This window comes from Rhipicephalus sanguineus, chromosome 4 (genome assembly GCF_013339695.2).
Source record: "Rhipicephalus sanguineus isolate Rsan-2018 chromosome 4, BIME_Rsan_1.4, whole genome shotgun sequence".
Lineage (NCBI taxonomy): Eukaryota > Metazoa > Arthropoda > Arachnida > Ixodida > Ixodidae > Rhipicephalus > Rhipicephalus sanguineus.
This window is the reverse complement of record NC_051179.1, coordinates 62,709,566-62,727,126: the sequence shown is the minus strand read 5'-3', so window position 1 is coordinate 62,727,126 and position 17,561 is coordinate 62,709,566. Positions and strand designations below refer to the sequence as shown.

The 17,561-nt window shown below is 45.0% G+C and overlaps 2 protein-coding genes across 4 annotated transcripts in view; one reads left to right on the top strand and one right to left on the bottom strand.

Moving 5' to 3' along the window:
• LOC119390096 (rho guanine nucleotide exchange factor 10-like protein) overlaps window positions 1–7,375 on the top strand; it is a 65,076-nt gene extending 57,701 nt beyond the window's left edge. For all 3 annotated transcript variants that reach the window (XM_049414655.1, XM_049414654.1, XM_037657640.2), the window contains one exon: window positions 64–7,375. In XM_049414655.1, the coding sequence (XP_049270612.1) occupies window positions 64–535 (472 nt within the window). In that variant the 3' untranslated portion in view covers window positions 536–7,375. The remainder of the gene's footprint in view (window positions 1–63) is intronic.
• A 1,563-nt stretch (window positions 7,376–8,938) lies between these two features.
• LOC119390095 (uncharacterized) lies at window positions 8,939–9,653 on the bottom strand. Its single transcript, XM_037657637.2, has one exon. It carries the CDS (start codon window positions 9,493–9,495, stop codon window positions 8,968–8,970), a length of 528 nt encoding a protein of 175 aa, XP_037513565.1. The 5' UTR covers window positions 9,496–9,653; the 3' UTR covers window positions 8,939–8,967.
• Window positions 9,654–17,561: the final 7,908 nt, after the last annotated feature.

The window sequence follows — 17,561 nt, the reverse complement described above, 5'->3', positions numbered from 1 at the left end:
AAAATTTGTAGTCCTAGGCGTACGTTGCAACTTACAGACAAGCCCGTTCTCTGTCCGATGCAGGTCACACCGACCCGGTCGACCGCGTTCCTGGGACCTCTCCACCATGGAAGTGTCGGGAGACTCGGACTCATCCGCAGCCACTTGCGACGCACACAACGCAGCCAATGCGGCTGCCCAGGCAGCCGCGGCGGTTCCCAGTGCCGCTGTACTCCAGGCAGCTGGCACCTCTTCTTCCTCGTCGGATGCGGGTCCCAAGTCGTCATTCGCATCGTCACCATCGCCGTCGCTGTCGTCGGTCGAAGGGCCAGCGTACGGCACCATGCGGCAGCCGCGGCGGCCCGGTCAGCCAGTGCCGAGGGGAGCACACCATTCGGGTTCGGGTGGTGCCGCGGACAGCGGGCCACAGAGCAAGACGCTACTCACTTTGACCGGAGGTTGTGGCTACGTAAACTGGCGCAGGATGGCCAGCGACCACCTGGCTTCCTCGCCAAGTGGCGACGCCCTCGTTCTCATTTGGGAGATGAAAGTCTGAAGCTGAATCCCCACTCCTCATTCTTTATTTTTTCCGTATCTCAGTGGGACGTTGGAAGTTGGTTCAATACCATGTGTGAAGACGGATACGTAGGGTTCTTTTTCCCCATTTTGCGGTGCAGCTATCGCCTTTGTCTCTCTAATAACTCGCACTGCACTCGATGGTTGGGTGTAGATGCTGCTCGCCTTTGTAGGTTGTGTGCATGCATTGAAGTGGGTTTCGGTGGGGGTGGTAGGGAGTGAAGGTGATGCTGTGAAGAGAGTTTGAAAACCTCTAGTGCATTGCACTGCTTTCAGATGCTATTTCTGTTCTCGTTCTGGGCGAGTTCCGTTTTGCTGTGTAATACTTGCTTTTCATTTGTTACAAGGAAACGTAGTACCGATAGCGACGCCTCTCTTTCTGCCCCCTCCTGGTTTCATGTTTCATGTTGGGACTTCTGGATTGTCAATGTCTAGGCCACTAGAGACAAGCCAATGTCAGATTTGGTGCAGCAACATGTTGTGCATGTCACCTGCGCTGAGCAGCAGCGTTCCGTAGAGGAGTTAAATCTTGTTGTGTACTGCTTACCGGTGCATTTCGCATAGCAGCAGTGAAGGTAGTACAGGCACAGCGTTTTTCTTTTTTTTGACAAGGCTTCATTAAACGGCGGGGATGTTCCTTGCTGGAAGCACATCTTAGACGCTTTCCGATTGGCTAGGGCTCATTTTTGCTCAACTTGTTTCACAATGCCGTCCTTCCTTGGAGAGAAAAAAGACGGGCTTGCCAGGTGGCATTGGCTCGTCTTCAGTTGACAAGTCGCATTTTGTTTTGCAAAAGGAGCTCACGTGCATCGCTAATGTGTGCAATGATAAAATAATCTCACGAGGGAAAGTTACCCTTCTATTCCTTCTGACCTTTAATTAAAGATTTACTGTGAGCAGCTTCTGAACAGAGAACGAAATGTTTGAGACGTATGATGAGGGAGCCTTCTTAGCTCCTTTTTTTTTTTTCTTAGATTGGAAGTTCCTTGGTGATGTGCCTTGCTGCCGTCTGTGTGTCACAGCCAACTTGTTGGCAACTGGAGCCTCAGAAATCAGCATACTGAAATTGCATCTTGGATCTTGTATTGGGGATCAGATGCTGTCCTCCGTTGTTGCAGAAGTGTGCACGGCCAAACAATGTGTGCAGTAGTAGCTTCACTTTCCTAATGAACAAAAATATGAGTAACTTTTAATCTTACAAAAGGGAATGTGTAATGGTACTTTGAAGCTAGGGAACGCGCGACATCCAGCATTCCACAACAAGGGGGGGCAGGCGGCACCTTGTTTTTGCCGTGGAACACTGCTCCTTGTGTGTTGGCTGTTCTTGACACTGTAGCACGTACCCAGTTGCTTTTTATTCAATCCTCTTGAACGCTGTGTTCGTTTGCATTTCCGTTTTCCTTCTCATTGCAGCTAAGCTCGGGCAGTTTAGAAAAAAACTGGATACATTGACATACTTCATTGGGATCGAACCTTCAGTTGGCGCAGTTATTATTTTTTTTTCTCTAGCATTTGTGGCACCATCGAAGCAACTTCATCTGTTATGTACCGATTGGTCGAAGACAAGACTCATTGAAAATGTTAACGTAGGTATTGCAAGGGAGCAGGTGTGTTGTGCGTTTAGCCCCTTCTTTTTCGTGTTGCATTCATTTTCGCTGTTTCATTTGTTAGAGTTATGGGGGTGGTGCTCCACGCGCTTCTGCTGCGGCGAGGTTGGTTCAACATCAGTGTGCGAGTTTGGTGTTGCGTGTTCAAGTAGGTGCACGTTTCCCACGGATTGTGCGTTTTTCACCTTCCACTACTGCCCTTCCACTGGTTACATTTCGCAGTACCGGTAATGACTATTGTCAATGGCGTTTTCTGCGTTTACTGCCGTGGCTTGTCGTTTTCGAACAAAGGTGCCTGTACGACCAACCTCCAGTAGCTTGCGGTGACAAACCTTTTCTTTTTCTTTATATGTTTGTTTGTTTTTCTATACAAAACAATCGGTTTATAGTTTGTTCAGTCTTGGACGTTGCGCATTCAGGAGGGCTCTCGAGAGGTTTTTAACTTGTGCTTGCTCCACGAGTGGCAAGCCACCATTATTTACTTGTACATTTACGTATTCGTCCTATTTTGCTCGAGATTGAATTTTTCTACTCGGGTCCCGGTTGACTCCAAGGTCGTTAGTGCACTCGGCTAGACATCTGGAAGAAAGAAGTGCATGTCACGGCGGTGTACATGCCACATTTCTGTGACGTGAACTGAGGAACGTAAAAAAAAAAGAAAATAGGAAAAACAAAAAGCGGAAGTTGAATTAATTTAGTAACTCAAGTACGCTCTGTTTTTCTGTCGTATGCGGAGTTGACAAAAAAACCAACATCTTCACGTAGAAATTGACTTGAACAGAATGCTTTATTTATGTTAAAAAGGTGCTGCAGTTGAAAAGCTTACCTTTAGGCAAAAACATTCTTTAAGTTACAGCCGCCGCATGACCTACTCTTGTTTGCCATTTACTGACCTTTCCATTGTGTTCTTGCAGTGGCAGTTTGGCAGGATACATTTCACCTCCTTCGTACATTTGGAACATCCACTAAAGCAGAAACCACAAATAGGTGATAATTATTTTCATGTGTAATCCTAGGATATTTTTATTTCAACGTGTTAAGCAGACGTAGCTAGGCATTTGGGTTGAAAATGCGCAGAGCAGTTGCCGAGTGGTTCTTCAGCAAGCCCCGTGTTATGTGACACAAGGTAGTGTAGAAAAGGTTGGAGTGTTCCCCACAACTTCACACTCTGCACTGGGCCGGCGTAGACAGATGCAGCGTCTGCAGAAAAATTTGTCCGTGCCGCGGCACCTCCCTCGGATACGTTGCGTTTCCTGTCAGTCCCTATCAAGAGCGCGTGTGCATGCACGAGATATCTGGTGTTGTATCTCGTGTTGAACATTTGCAATATCTGGTGAGTTACCCCCGGTAGCGCAATAACGTTGCAAAATGGGAAGTTCCACACAGTAGAGCCTCGTCTGCACTTTCCCGGTTTTCACTCTTTCCCGGTTTATGCGGTCATGGTTGCGAACTTGCTGATAGGCATTACCCTTCTCAGTCATGAAGTTCAGACCTAAATATAATACTTTTCTTTCACTCCCTTTCTCTCTCTTATAATGTCAGAGTATACTGGTGACGTTCTACTGTGCTCTGCTGACCATATTCACCACTGTTTTGATTTTCAGTTGTTTCAGTGTGCTAGCACAAGCGATTTGGGCAGCTTCTGCGGGTGGCGAAAGAGCCAAGTATGTGGTAACCATCGTTTAGCTGATCGGGGCTCCTTTCTTGCGTGCCTATATGTTAACATTACCGGTAAAAGAAGCTTGTTTACATTTCATGGGTGCACCATTTCAGCTACCACATTTTGCAGTTGTCATAGCTATAGCACGCCGGCCTCAGGAATTTCATTTGTCCTCTCGGTTCTCAATGTCTCTCTCTGGTTTTTATCATTTTGTCCTTGAAGCTTTTATTTGAATTGTACTATCTCCTCAGGCGCTCGCTCACTCTTTTTGTACGTCTTCCTGTGTTTTGCATAGCTTGCTTTTGGGGATAGTTGTGTAGTTGACATTTTATTTATTCCAAGTCGTTGAGACCACATTTGTAGCAGCTGTCGCTCTTTATACACGGTTCGCGTCTTGTTTTCTTGTTCCTTATTTTAGTTCGAATTATCTAACTGCACACGAACAACGTAAACTGCCTTTCTTTGATTGTCACATCAAGGAGGTTTTTGTAAACTCCTTCACCATCTGGTTTTTGTGGATTCTGTTGGCGGCTTGTGAATTAGCATGACGACTTTGTGAACTTTGAACATGAGATGCTTATGGTTACTCACCATAACCACGAAACATTGTAAACTTCGTGTTCACTGGCACGGATGATATACAAGGTATGGAAACGGGTCTGCTTTAGAAAAAGATGTAATGAGTTCGTTTTTCTCCAGGGTAACATTTCACTCTTTTGCATCAAATCCGTCCCCCCCTACCCACCCCCTCATGACGTCTGTATGCTATGTTCCTAAACTACTCTTTGCATCGCTGTGCTTTTGTTCCTAAATACCAAAGGCTGTTTTAATTTAATTTTTATACATGTAGCCAGCAGCAAACGTATGAGTGTACCTTTTTTGTGCATGTTTTCTTGAAATAAGCCACATTTTAAAGGCATGCTCTGAACCATTCGCACATTCATTTGGAAGCTTACTGCCAGTACGACAGACCACAAAAACATGGGTCTCTCCAATGCTATTGTACAACGATACTTCTTTCATTTGATTCGATTCCATTTTCATCTTCTGTTGCTGCTCCTGATGGTGGTGTAAGTGGTGTAACTCTGAAACCAGCGACGAAAGAAATTGGTTTGAAGCACTTGACATCGATTGAGACATCTGAAATGCAATTTCCATATTATGCTAACCTTGGCACTTGCTCGTGCTTCCATTTTGAAAGCCTTTTTTTTTTTTTTTTTAAAGCTATGTCAGATTGCTACCAACCAAGGCTTTTGCAAGAACGAACATCTGAAAAAAAATACATAAGGAAGCAAGCTGCTTTTTGCTAGTCATTTTCACTTTTAATTTCGCACTAATCTTTTTCTCTTTCTCTCTGTAGCAGCTTCATTGTTTCTAAAGCTTTAACATTTCACGAAGAAAGGAGCACGACACACTGTATCGTTGTACAGAAAGGGAAGTGCCACATTAGTTCGTGTCGTGCGGTACGTGCGTCCCTTCACTTTTGCACATCTTTTCAACGCACACTTGATCAGTGTGTCGCACATTGAATGTTTTCATTGTCTAGGTGGGCGATTCGAGAACGCCTGTCGATTTCAAAGATACGTCCGGTCGTTCCTTTATGCGCGCAACTCGCGAACGCTCTTTGGACGCTGCCACTCATTCGTGAACTGCCAGTCCTTATTCCCTTGTCGACTCGGTGCTCAAGCCGGTTTTGGCGCGACGAACGCGAGCCGGCAGCGTAGGTTGTGTTTGCCATCGTTCCGCGATGGCAAAACAGCTACTTTTCTCTAGCTAAATCTATGTGCTCACATTTTCATTAAGATGGTGAAAAAGAAAAATAGGACGAGAGACTTGTAGCCAAGAAGTTTTACAGTTTCTTCGTTTTCTGGGCACTTAGCGGTTACGGTGTGGGCTGTCGCCGTTAGGGATCGTCTTTTACGTTTGAGGACGGTCTGAAAAACCGCATAGCACAGCAACCCAGTGCTTTAAAGAATGGGCACACACTCGCTACCGTGCCTCCAGTTTCGTAATTTTTACAATTTTGCGGCGTTCGCATAAGTATCGCTGTCATCTCGGCACACAGATAGCACGAAGCACAATTGCGAACATGTACTCCTTCTGTCGGGTGTGCACGTTTTGTTCAATAGCCAGTATTATAGCTTGTCTCCAATGACAATTAGACTGTGTGTCTTCTCTTTCATTTTTCACGCTTTCCGTGTGTGCGTGCCGCAGCTGCAGTGAAATCTCATCACAAGCACAGCAAAATTTTCTTTTCAGTAATTGCCAGCTTCGAGAGTCGAGTCGCATGTTGGAGCGCTTGACACTCGTGCGTTGCAGCAACAGTGGCCCGCTGAAGTCGCTACGGTGACGTTTCACCGCTGCGCTAGGAACCTTGTAGATTGTCTTGGTAGGAAACGGCCGGCAAAGAGTGTGCGGCTTACGACGGAGAAAGGAAGCCGGGGTTTAGAAATATGCGTGTGTGTGCGTGTGTGTTGCGTTTGTGTAGTGTTGGAAGGAATCTCTAGGAACGGTTAGGGCAGCGCTCGCGGCGTTAAGTGCTTCTCGCGAGTATTTTGTACGGGGGTTAGCCTTTATATGGATGTGTAAAACGTCCTTGTGCGTATTTGTGAGAGCCGAGCAAAAAACCATAGCCGCTACCAATGCCACTAGCGACATGTCCACCGTGACCTCCTGTCTCTCAATTCCAAGTTTCTTCCCTACTCCTGTCGTGGTGATCGTGCGAGTTGTCCTTCGCTTGCGAGACTCTACTGTCATTTCCCCTTCCCCATTACTTTTGTTTTCTTTTAAACGTACGTGTACATCTTGTGTTCCTTTTTCGCCAGCTGTATAACGAAGCAATTTAGCGGAAAAGATGACGAAACTTGTTTGCGTGTAATTTAATGCCTCCTCTGTACATAAATATATACATATTATATATATAAATCTATATATATATATTGCGTCCATGTGCGTGAGCATGTCAAGTCACGTGTATACAGTGTGGAGAAAAAGAAGCAGGAAACAATCTTTGTATACTCTCGATGAGCTCGCGGCAGCTTGATAACATTTTTGTTTTTTTTTTTCCTGTGCAGTGGTGTTTATTGCGTAGTGTAAGCCAAGCTCACCTGCAGCTGCAAGTGCAGCAGATTCCCCGAGTCAGTTCAAACAAAAAGGCAGCGTCTACTTTGGCTTGAGTGTATTATTATTATTTTTCCTTAGAGATGGGTATTACTATGCATGACTGCCATACGTTGTTTTACAGTTGCTTTTATTGAATGTGTTAGGATCGTCCTTTCTTTTGTTTGTTTGTCTGTTACGAAGATGACTGCACATTTGAAATTGCACAAAGCTTTTGTGACATCGTTTACATGCGTTAGGTGGAAGTTGTTAATCTGACACACTTCTTGTATACGGATAAAAAAACAAAGTAGCCTTGTCCTGTTCTGTTAGAAAAGCACATTTTTGCCCTGCCACCTGTACTTTTAGAACAAATTTTTTGTTTAGATAAATTCTGTTTACATCTGTAAGCATTACACTTCTACAATAAAGCAAATTTGTCTATATATATAAACAGACACATGTGTCTTTCTTTTGCATGCGCTAGAGAGCATGTTGGAGACTGATTTCAGTCTCACTTGTAGGGGACAACTTAGGACACTGGGCTGCTTCAGTGTTGCAATTAAAGAATCGGTGTTGAGTGCACTGTTATGATATGCAATGAAGCCAATACTAGTGTTGCTTCCGTCCGTTGGATGAACCTGCTGATTGCACCTATATAAAAATGTGCATAATATGAATACTATTGAGTTAAGCCTCAGCAGTGAACTATGCTTCTGAAATGACCTTTTTCACTAGATCTTCACTGTGTCTCTTCACCCTTACGTTCAGAGAGAATACGATAGTGCAAGTCTACGAATACGGGGTAGTAAAACAGCATTCCAATAGGTAACTATTGGAATGTTGTTTCACTACCGCGTACTCGCAAACGAACTGTCATGCACTCTGTGAACGTATTGGTGAAGACATCCAGTGAAGACCTCCAAAAAGTGTGAGGTCGGTTGATAACGTTGACGAATGACAAACCTTTTCCTGTCAGCACTGCAGTCCAATACTCTCGACCATTATAGGCCAACATTGCATGCACGATTCTCTCATGCCAAGGTCTCCTAGAAATGTCTGGCGCATGCCAGTTTCACGCGCTTTTCTCGTAAAAGCTTGTGCTTTGCGACACTTGGTCTAAGCACCTTCGGGATTGGCCTATATTGCTTTGCTAGATAAATACCTAAGTGTGCATAGCCCATCTATAATGGCATTGCATTACATCAAAAGGTGGGTAACAATGCCAGCCTGAAGTTGCCACACAGGCACAATGCAATGTCGCACGTTTCGATAGCACCTGCTTGTCAATGTATTGGCAAAGAAAGACAACAGCGGCGACGTCACATCACTGTTATTAACGAGTTTGCTGATGCGTTGCAAAGTAGTGTCTTACTCTTGCCACTGCTGCTTGGCTCTAGAAAGGGGGAACGTGTGCACCGGGAACGATAAGATCTGTCGGGCTACACATTTGAGTATCACGCCAGCGGCATCGTCAAAACATTAAAACAAGTTGCAAGCGAGGGGTCTGCATTGTTGCCTTTACCGTTTCGTTTGCACTTGCAAGCGAAACAATGCCCAATTTGGGCTCCGAAATGTACTAACACATACGCATGGAGCAATGTCGTGCTTTGAAACAGGCCCGAGTCACACTTCCACGATAACGTACGGAACAGGCGTACAGATCAGTAGCTTCCGGCTTGTGTTTCAACTTGCGCTTACGACAAGTGCAAACACTTGCGGTCAAAATATGCTTTGGTCTGCAGTGCGACACTCGACTGACCTACCTCACAGTTTGCAAAAGCGACTGCGTTTAGTTCTTTGTACCTGCGATCACGTAAATGCGGAACCAGGCAGTTGAGGACTTCGGTGTGTTAGAAATCGCAGAACGATGCAACCTAGTCACCGTGCCAGCGCACCGAAAAGACGCGAAACCGCCGAGTGCGGGCTTTTTTTTTTCAGCTGTGGTCGGCAGTTCGCAGCAAGCAAGACCGAAACCTTTATACTATCATTTATTAGAACTAACCATCAGCGTCTCGGCCGCTAGATGCGAGTCGATCAGCGGGATTAGACGTTGTCGCGCAGGACTGTCCTGTCGTTGAAGCCGTAGTCCGCGTAGTCTTGCGGCCTGGTCCTGTCGGAAGCCTTGGGCCAGCCGGGGTCGCCGGGATAGACGGCAGCCCGCGAGGTCCTGACCAGCAGCCCACCGTGACGCTGCCAGGTGTGTGGGTTGTACTTGTAGTTGTACATCAGAACTAGGCCGCCGAGGTAAACGAAGAACACCTTGGGCACGAACCAACGGAAGGCGGGCGTCATCAAAGGGCCCAACGCGGGTTCCAATCGCGAGAACAAGGCATCCATCGGGGCCCGGTAGAAGCGGCGGAATGGATTCTTGAGGGCCCTCTCAAGCTCGGGCACTTTGCGGGGCTCGTTGGGCGATAGATGCTGGTCTTCGAGCCACTTCTTTCGCCAGGCGCGGTCGGCATCGGTGAACTCGCCCGTCAAACGGCTCCTCTCCCTGCCGAACCGTCCTTCGATGCTCATCGGCCGAACGCCGCCCGTCTCCGAGTGCGGCAGCTTGCTCGGGTCCTCCATGGCTGCTGTTTCGATGTTTGCAGCGCCTTCCCAAACGTGTGCTTGCTTTGTATTTCTTTCGACTAAACTCGCCTATTTCTTGCGCCGTCCAATATCACCTTGGATGCCCGTGAAACCACGGACCACGGCGCCTGGATGGAAAACAAACCTAGACTCACAGGGCCGGCACAAATTGCACTTTGTGTCACTTATTTGCCAAGAGGTCGCTAGTAAACAATTTACAGAATATCTCAAATGTTAAAAAAACTTGTAAAATAATCATATCCTAATAGCGTTTTACATAATGAAAATAAAATAACGTAATATTTATATTGTTACGCTGTACTTTCTTGTCGGTGCGAATATGCAAAACCATAGAGTTTCCTAAAATGACCTAGAGGGAACTCTGGCGCTGCGATCGTTCAGCCACCATGGGAATGATGGGTAGTACTCCAGGTAGTACACGGATAGAGTGTACTAGTGGTGCGATCTTGTACGCGTTACAAAATAAACACGGAGGCGTGGCATGACAACCAGCCGCACGTGACCGCACGCGAATGGCCCATTTGAACCGCGACAGACGTCACGGCTCTGCATTGACCAATCGCGTGCGGTCACGTGCGGCCGGTTGTCATGCCACGCCTCCGTGTTTATTTTGTAACGCGTACAAGATCGCACCATAGAACTCTAACACAGATTTGCCTAGCCTTCGTGCTTGTGGGCTTCGAACGCACTTGTGGCTTTGTTTATTGCCATGTTTTGGTTTTCTTTCGGATAAAAGAATGGATCGCTGTGAACTTCGTGACCAGATTTGAATCGGTGAGCCTAAAGAAGTTAAAGTGGTGAAGTGAAACTGCTGATTTTTGCTTAACTTCGTTTTGCGACAAAGCGGATGCAGGCGACGCGGAGCCAAACGGAGCCGAAAGAACGAAGTTTAGACAAATCCGTGTACTACCCATGATTCCCATGCTGGCTGAAGCGCGATAGAGTTATATGCTACCTTTAAGGTAGCATATACAGTCCCCCGTATTCTTAAACGCACCTTCACTCGAGGCTTCGCCTCGACTTGACCAAGTCAAGGCGAAGCACCCTCCTCCACTCAAGGAGCCGCTGGGTTTCAAGAACGGTCCTCGGCCTTTCCTTCGCCAAGGGACACTTTGCCAACGCTCCCTTGACTCGAGTGGCGTCTGATAACGAGAATATTCCTAATGTGGTTAGGAAATAGCTGTTTCTGCTCAATATTTACGTGCTTTTCTTAGTTAATCTTCTTTATCAGTCGACGTTACGGCAAAATACACGCCTTTAAATCTGTAGTGTAGCTTCCGTAAGCTTGAGCCGATAGAGTAAGCGAAACCCCCGCTTGAAATCTGGCAACAGTCGCATCCCAGCTGCTGAAAGAACAGCTGATTCCGATGTGTCTGCTGCTGATCATTTCCACGCGCTTAACTTCTTTTATGCCGCATGCGTCTGTTAATCGCTGTATATGATTACGGCAGTGTGTACTTGTGTATTGTTCGTGACCCAGCTTTCGCCATGGTGACTGACGAACTACTTGAGTGATAGCGAAAAGCAGGGCCCATCGCACGGACGATTTGTCGTTTTGTTTAGCTTCCTGCTGCTGAGAGCCTTCTGTTCATTGATACAGCTGCAGAACGGATGATGCGGGTGAGTCATTTTTACATGCGATCACATTATACTGATGTGCTTGGTGAATTCGCCACCGCACTGTGTGCAAGAATTACTTATCGTAGGTAAATTTGCTCTCGATGCGGAGTGCTAGCATAGTTCATAATTACAGGAGCCTGTGCAATTGTTATTTTCTCATTTCATTTCCTGAGACATTTAACGCTACACTGGTAGTGGTTCCGCTTCGTTTATTTTACAAATGCGGTAGAGACTGCTCGCAGCTGCTGCTCATAGTTATCCCAGTGTCGCGTTAAGGAGTACGTATGCTATGCATGTGGTAGAGCGTTCAAGTTAGACTGTAACGCAGGTTGAGGAAAGCATTCGCTTGTGTTTTCTCCACTATCGACGGAAGCAGTGTTTTAAAGTCGTTTTTTTTTTTAATTGGCAGCGTATGTTGTCGGTTAACTTGGACTGATCTGTGTTTAGTCTCTTCTTAACAGCGTTTCTTGACATCAGGTATACTTTATGCAAAGTTTTAATATTCGGATGATGCATAAGTTAGCAGTTCCTTACTTCCATAAACGTTTTTCTATTCGCCGTGCATTTGTCGATGTACCTAACGTGACTAACTCTAATGGACGCAACGGCCATATTTTAAAATGTTTGTCCTGTCTTTTTATTTTGGAAGCGCAGGCAGCCTGTAATTAGTGCACGACTGCCCTATGTACTGATGTTTTGGCATTCATTTGCAGTTTGTGACCCCTGGGAATACCTGCTGAGGAGGGCATCGGCGTCTGTGCTGTATAGGGACGTTTTGGCATTCCAGAGCATCTTTTGTTATTCTGCACATCGCGAGACTGAAGCCGTTTCTGCCTTTTTACTTCTGTTCTGCCTTAACGACGACCGTGTGGACGCACTCAACCTGGGCGGATGTGTTGCAAAGAAGCAGAGTAGTTTACTCTGCTGATTCAACGAAGACGACAGCACCGAAATGGAAAAGATTCTCAAGGGCCTTGCAGTCATCGCAGCTACTTCTGGTCACAAGAACCCTGTAAATATTTGTAAATATACGCTATCAAGCAAAATCAGCTTGCCTACTTGTTGGAACCGCGCCACCTCCCTTCCATGGAAGAGGAACAGTGCTGCATTCTATAGAACGTGTTTGATTGTTGTAGAACTGCTTTTTCTATATAATCAGAGCAGATGAGGTTTTTGCGATCCTGTCCGAACACGAAAGCACAGAGATAACTCTAAATCAATTGCAAAGGGTAAATGATTTTGGGTCATTCCACGCCAAACGTCCCAGCCATTTTGGCAACTATCTCAAATGTATTGAAAAAAAAATTGTGCCGATTTATTACGTTGAAAACAGTGAATTGCTAGAATATTTAGGAGAGAAAAAATTTTTTGGTCTTGTGGGTGCCTTCCAAATTTACCAGAATGTCACCTGGGTGTTGTTTGTAAGAAAATTTATTCTGAGAGTAGTGTTTCTTGTTTTAATACCAAATTTGGTTTACATATTAAGCAAAGGTGTTTGTGTAAGCTGTTTAAAGCTCAATTATATCAGTACAATTTTTCTGCCATATACGCCTCCAGGAATTTCGCCAAAATGTTCTATGTTTGCATTTTTTCCATTGCGATATTGCGTCTTGTATGAATATACGAGTAATGAATACTTACTCTACAGAAGGTATCTTTTGCGATAAAAATATTTTCAGACCCCTCAAGTTTCTAAACATTGCGTGAAAAAATCACGAATTTCAGAAAATCGTCGTTTTGGTGCACAATGAGACGCGATTTACACCACGTGGTGCTCCAACTAAAAATCGGCTTTATACCTCAATCGAAAGCAACTAAAGAGTTCTTCTTATATGGCAAGTTTTATCATTACAATTTTCGTTTTAAGGAAGAAAATAATTTTTGATGTTCCTCATTGACGGCAATTGGGAATATCAATGAGGAAGCTGTCATGTGACCAAATGGGGAGATAGCCATCAATGGGGAACATCAAAAATTATTTTCTTCCTTAAAACGAAAATTGTAATGATAAAACTTGCCATATAAGAAGAACTCTTTAGTTGCTTTCGATTGAGGTATAAAGCCGATTTTAGTTGGAGCACCACGTGGTGTAAATCGCGTCTCAATGTGCACCAAAACGACGATTTTCTGAAATTCGTGATTTTTTCACGCAATGTTTAGAAACTTGAGGGGTCTGAAAATATTTTTATCGCAAAATATACCTTCTGTAGAGTAAGTATTCATTACTCGTATGTTTATACAAGGCGCAATATCGCAATGGAAAAAATGCAAACATAGAACATTTTGGCGAAATTCCTGGAGGCGTATATGGCAGAAAAATTGTACTAATATTATTGAGCTTTAAACAGCTTACACAAACACCTTTGCTTAATATGTAAACCAAATTTGGTATTAAAACAAGAAACAATACTCTCAGAATAAATTTTCTTACAAACAACACCCAGGTGACATTGTGGTAAATTTGGAAGGCACCCACAAGACCAAAAATTTTTTTCTCTCCTAAATATTCTAGCAATTCACTGTTTTCAACGTAATAAATCGGCACGATTTTTTTTCAGTACATTTGAGATAGTTGCCAAAATGGCTGGGACGTTTGGCGTGGAATGACCCTTTTTTATTATATGTGCTTGATGAAGAATAACGTAGGTGACAAAATACAAGTGTGTAAAGCTGCAAGGTGTCCGTCAATAAAGCATATGCAGCCTACATACTGTCATGAAATTCGAGCTTGTAGGACATCATAAAGAAGATACAGGTGGTAGCCACACTAGTGTGACTAATCCATGCAGTGCAGCTATTAAATGCAGCTTTTCTTCCTTTGTATACAGTCATGCAAACGCTGCAAATACTGCACACTTGTAAAGAGTGTTGGTGTATCTTCTAGTCTCTGCAGCCAGGTTCCTGCACAAAAGAAAGGTGTTATAAATAATGAACATAGTGGTACATCAAAGCTGCATTTTTCTTTACTTCTCGTTCTACACACATTCTTCAGTACTTCTCGCCTTGAAGAACAGGTATGTCTTTTGTTGACTTAATGAGCTTTCACTATTTTGATACATGTTTGGGCCAGGCACTTGTGCATCTGAACAGACATATGGCTATCCAACGCCCATTAGCTTCATTATATAATGGGTCATACGTCTACAAATACACTGCGTGTGCTATTGTTTTCTTAAAATTTGCCGTCATTGCTTAATTAGAACCAGTGTTATTAAGCTTGAAAATAAAACATTCATTCAATTCTCTGCTGTATCTTTTGTCTTTTGATACGTTTCACGCATTTTTGCATACATGCGGGTTTCATACTGCCCCACCACCTGGTTAATTTCATATAGCTAGGCTTGGACGTCCATAGATATTGTGGGCTACATAAATACTGTATAACGAAGCTACGAATTACGTAGTTATAACTTTCAATACTAGCAACTGCACACTCGTTGTACCCCATTACATTGTCTTTTGTTTTCCATAAACCATCCCAAATATCGATCTGATCAAACACAGGGAAAATGTGAAAAACAAAATAGAAGAACGCACCTTCACGTTGATACAGAAGATCTCCTTGCAGAGGTATGCTTCTTCGTATTTCGGTTAGGGTAGTGAAGATTTACATGAGCGAAAGCCGCTCAGGTGCGCGGTGAATACCGGCGCATGAATAGTCAGGTACGTACCCATGAAGCTAGCCGGAATAATTCACCCATTAATTGGAGAAAAGTTCGCTCTTTCACTTTCCTTTCGCTATCGCGCAGTCTTTCGCACCGGGCTTGAACTGATGCGGCGTAAGGTCTTCAACGAAATACACATGAGCACTGGCGACCATAGTAAGACTTGGAACACTCGCACGATGACTATCCGGAAGCAGGTAATCCATTGGCTCATGCACGGAATGCAACACATCACGGCACAAGAGCGCGGTCCTCTTGACATCATGCCCGCCTCTCTCGGAGCCACAGCAGCCACAGTATACCTGAGCCGTTGCCGAACCACTCGAAGACAGCGCCATAGTGAATGCGCACCTTCACTGTCGAAAGCAAAACGGCAGCGGCAGGGCGGCAGCTTGATCCATCGGGAAATGCAGAACAAGTGAGCGACGCACCGCATGGATGTCACGCTGACCGTGGCCTCCGAGACGGCGAGCGCGCGGCCCGCAATCTCGGAGGCCACGCGCTGACGCCGAAACTTCACTCAAGGAACGATTCAAGGTAGCTCCCGCGCTACCTTGACAATCTCAAGTGAAACACTCGAGATTTCCTCAAGTCGAGGTGCGTTTCGAGTGAAGGGCGATTTGTGAATCGCAAAACGGCCCTCAAGGAGCGTTTCGAGTGAAGGGTCGAGTCGAGGAGCGTTTGTGAATACGGGGGTAAAGCGCGATGCATTGCAGCTCCCATAGACACTAGCGCCAGAGTTCCCTCTAGTAAGTATTGTTGGAAACTCTATGTGCAAAACATAAAATGAAACCAGTGAAACTCTATGATGCGAAAGTGGCAGAATGCAAGAGGAAATCTTAGGAATGCGCTGTTTTAAAACAATATCGGTGATGGCGACGCAGGGAGAGAGAGAAACAACTTTATTGACGGCACAACGGGGTCGTTGAATTTAGCTTGCCGGTGGTTCGAAGGGTGGTGGTCAGTAGCTTGCCACGACCTGCCACGACCGTTTCGGCCCAGTTCTGCCTGAGTACGGTGGAGGAGTGACGCAGTGACTCCCACGCCTCGAGGGAGGAAGCTGGTAGTATTGCCAGTATTGCTTTTGGAGGTGGGTTCCCCATCGCATTCCCAAAGAATGTGATTTTGGGTCGCCTTTCAGGCAGCCAGGAACAAGCTACGATCTGAGGCAAATGCAAACAGATTCTCTTCCCAGCCCTCATCGCGGCTGTCTAAAATTTACCCGGAATTCAACGAAGATGACGCAGAGACGAACAGAAGTACACAAGACACGGCCAATCTTCTGTATTGGGTGTGTGTGTGCCATGAGGACAACAACAACAACAAAGCGCTTTGTCGCGTTTACTTCTGTTGATGTTGTTGTAACCTCTGCCCTATGACTCACACCCGCTCTGGAGGTTTGGCCAAGAATTGATCTTATGATTTTTTTTAGGTATTGAATATTCATAACAGTATGTCTAACTTAACAATAGGCAGCTTTAGAATAGCGTTTGCGGTCCGCTATTTACGTCACTTAACGGGAGCCCGCAAGCGGTTAGCGTACGACGCGTGCGCAGTTGCGCGAAAAGCCAACGCAAAGCTTTGCGTACGCTATTCTAAAACAGCCTAATGTCTTATCTTCGTCGATATTCTTTTAAAACAGCGCATTTAATTCCAAGACTTCGACATGAACCAACTAGCCCGGCCAGTAATCGCCTTACTGAGAATGCCAGAGGGCATCACAAGAACCAAGTGAGCCAAGTTTGTGTGCTAGCAGTTTAGTCAGTTTAGTTTTAGTGCTCGAAAAGGAGCTACTTCACTGTAATTAAGCGTTTGTCAACGGTTCACCACCGTTAACCGCCGTAGACATAGGGCAAGGCAGCGCCTCCTCTGTTTTGAAGAGGTGTTTTTGTTATATCGTGATCACGATTCTGCTACCGTGGTCGATTTGCCATTCGGCGTGGCACAAGTGGCATGGTCGAATTCGCCATCTTGTCTCCTCTGATTGGTGCAGTTCTGTTACGGCCTCTCTGATTGGCTCAAAAGGCCGCATTTGACAGTCTGTAGAAATTCGTTTATCATCTCAAGAACAGCACCCAATACGTAGTCGTTGTTGTCGTCGTTGTTGTCATCACTGTCGTTGTCGTGAAGCATATGTGGTCGCTAGCGACTTCTGATTACACGCCGGTAGGGCCCATTTAAATAATTAATAATCGCGTGTTTTGTTCCTGCGTCTGTCGCCTTCCCAACTGAAGGTGGCGTGCGCGTTCGTGCTTTGTAGAGTTACTGTATATGTTACGGTAGTTACGGTAGCATATACAGTAACTCTAGTGCTTTGCAACGTGACGCAGACGGCAAACATTTGATGTGGGCGCCCAACATGGCGCCCAAGGAGTGTCAGAATCAGAATTATCTCAGCAGAATCAAATTTTATTGTTACTATCAAATAAAGTTATTACAGACAGTATACAGAAGGAGGTCCCGTAGTCGGAGACTGAATTGGGACCTCCTGTACATGATGAACATAAAAACAAATAAGACATAGCTTCGACAGGAGGGGAAAAATTACAATAATCAGAATGGTATAGGTGATCAAGCACATTTCATAATACAAAGAAAGCATGTAAACACGAGATGTATTTAAAAAGAAAAAGAAAAAGAATATATATATGAGAGCATGCTTTAGGGGCTATGAGAATGAAATGCTACGTGTTGTTGTATTGGTTGACAGAGAGCTTTTTTAATTCTTTTACAAACGAGTGTAGATTCATTGATTTT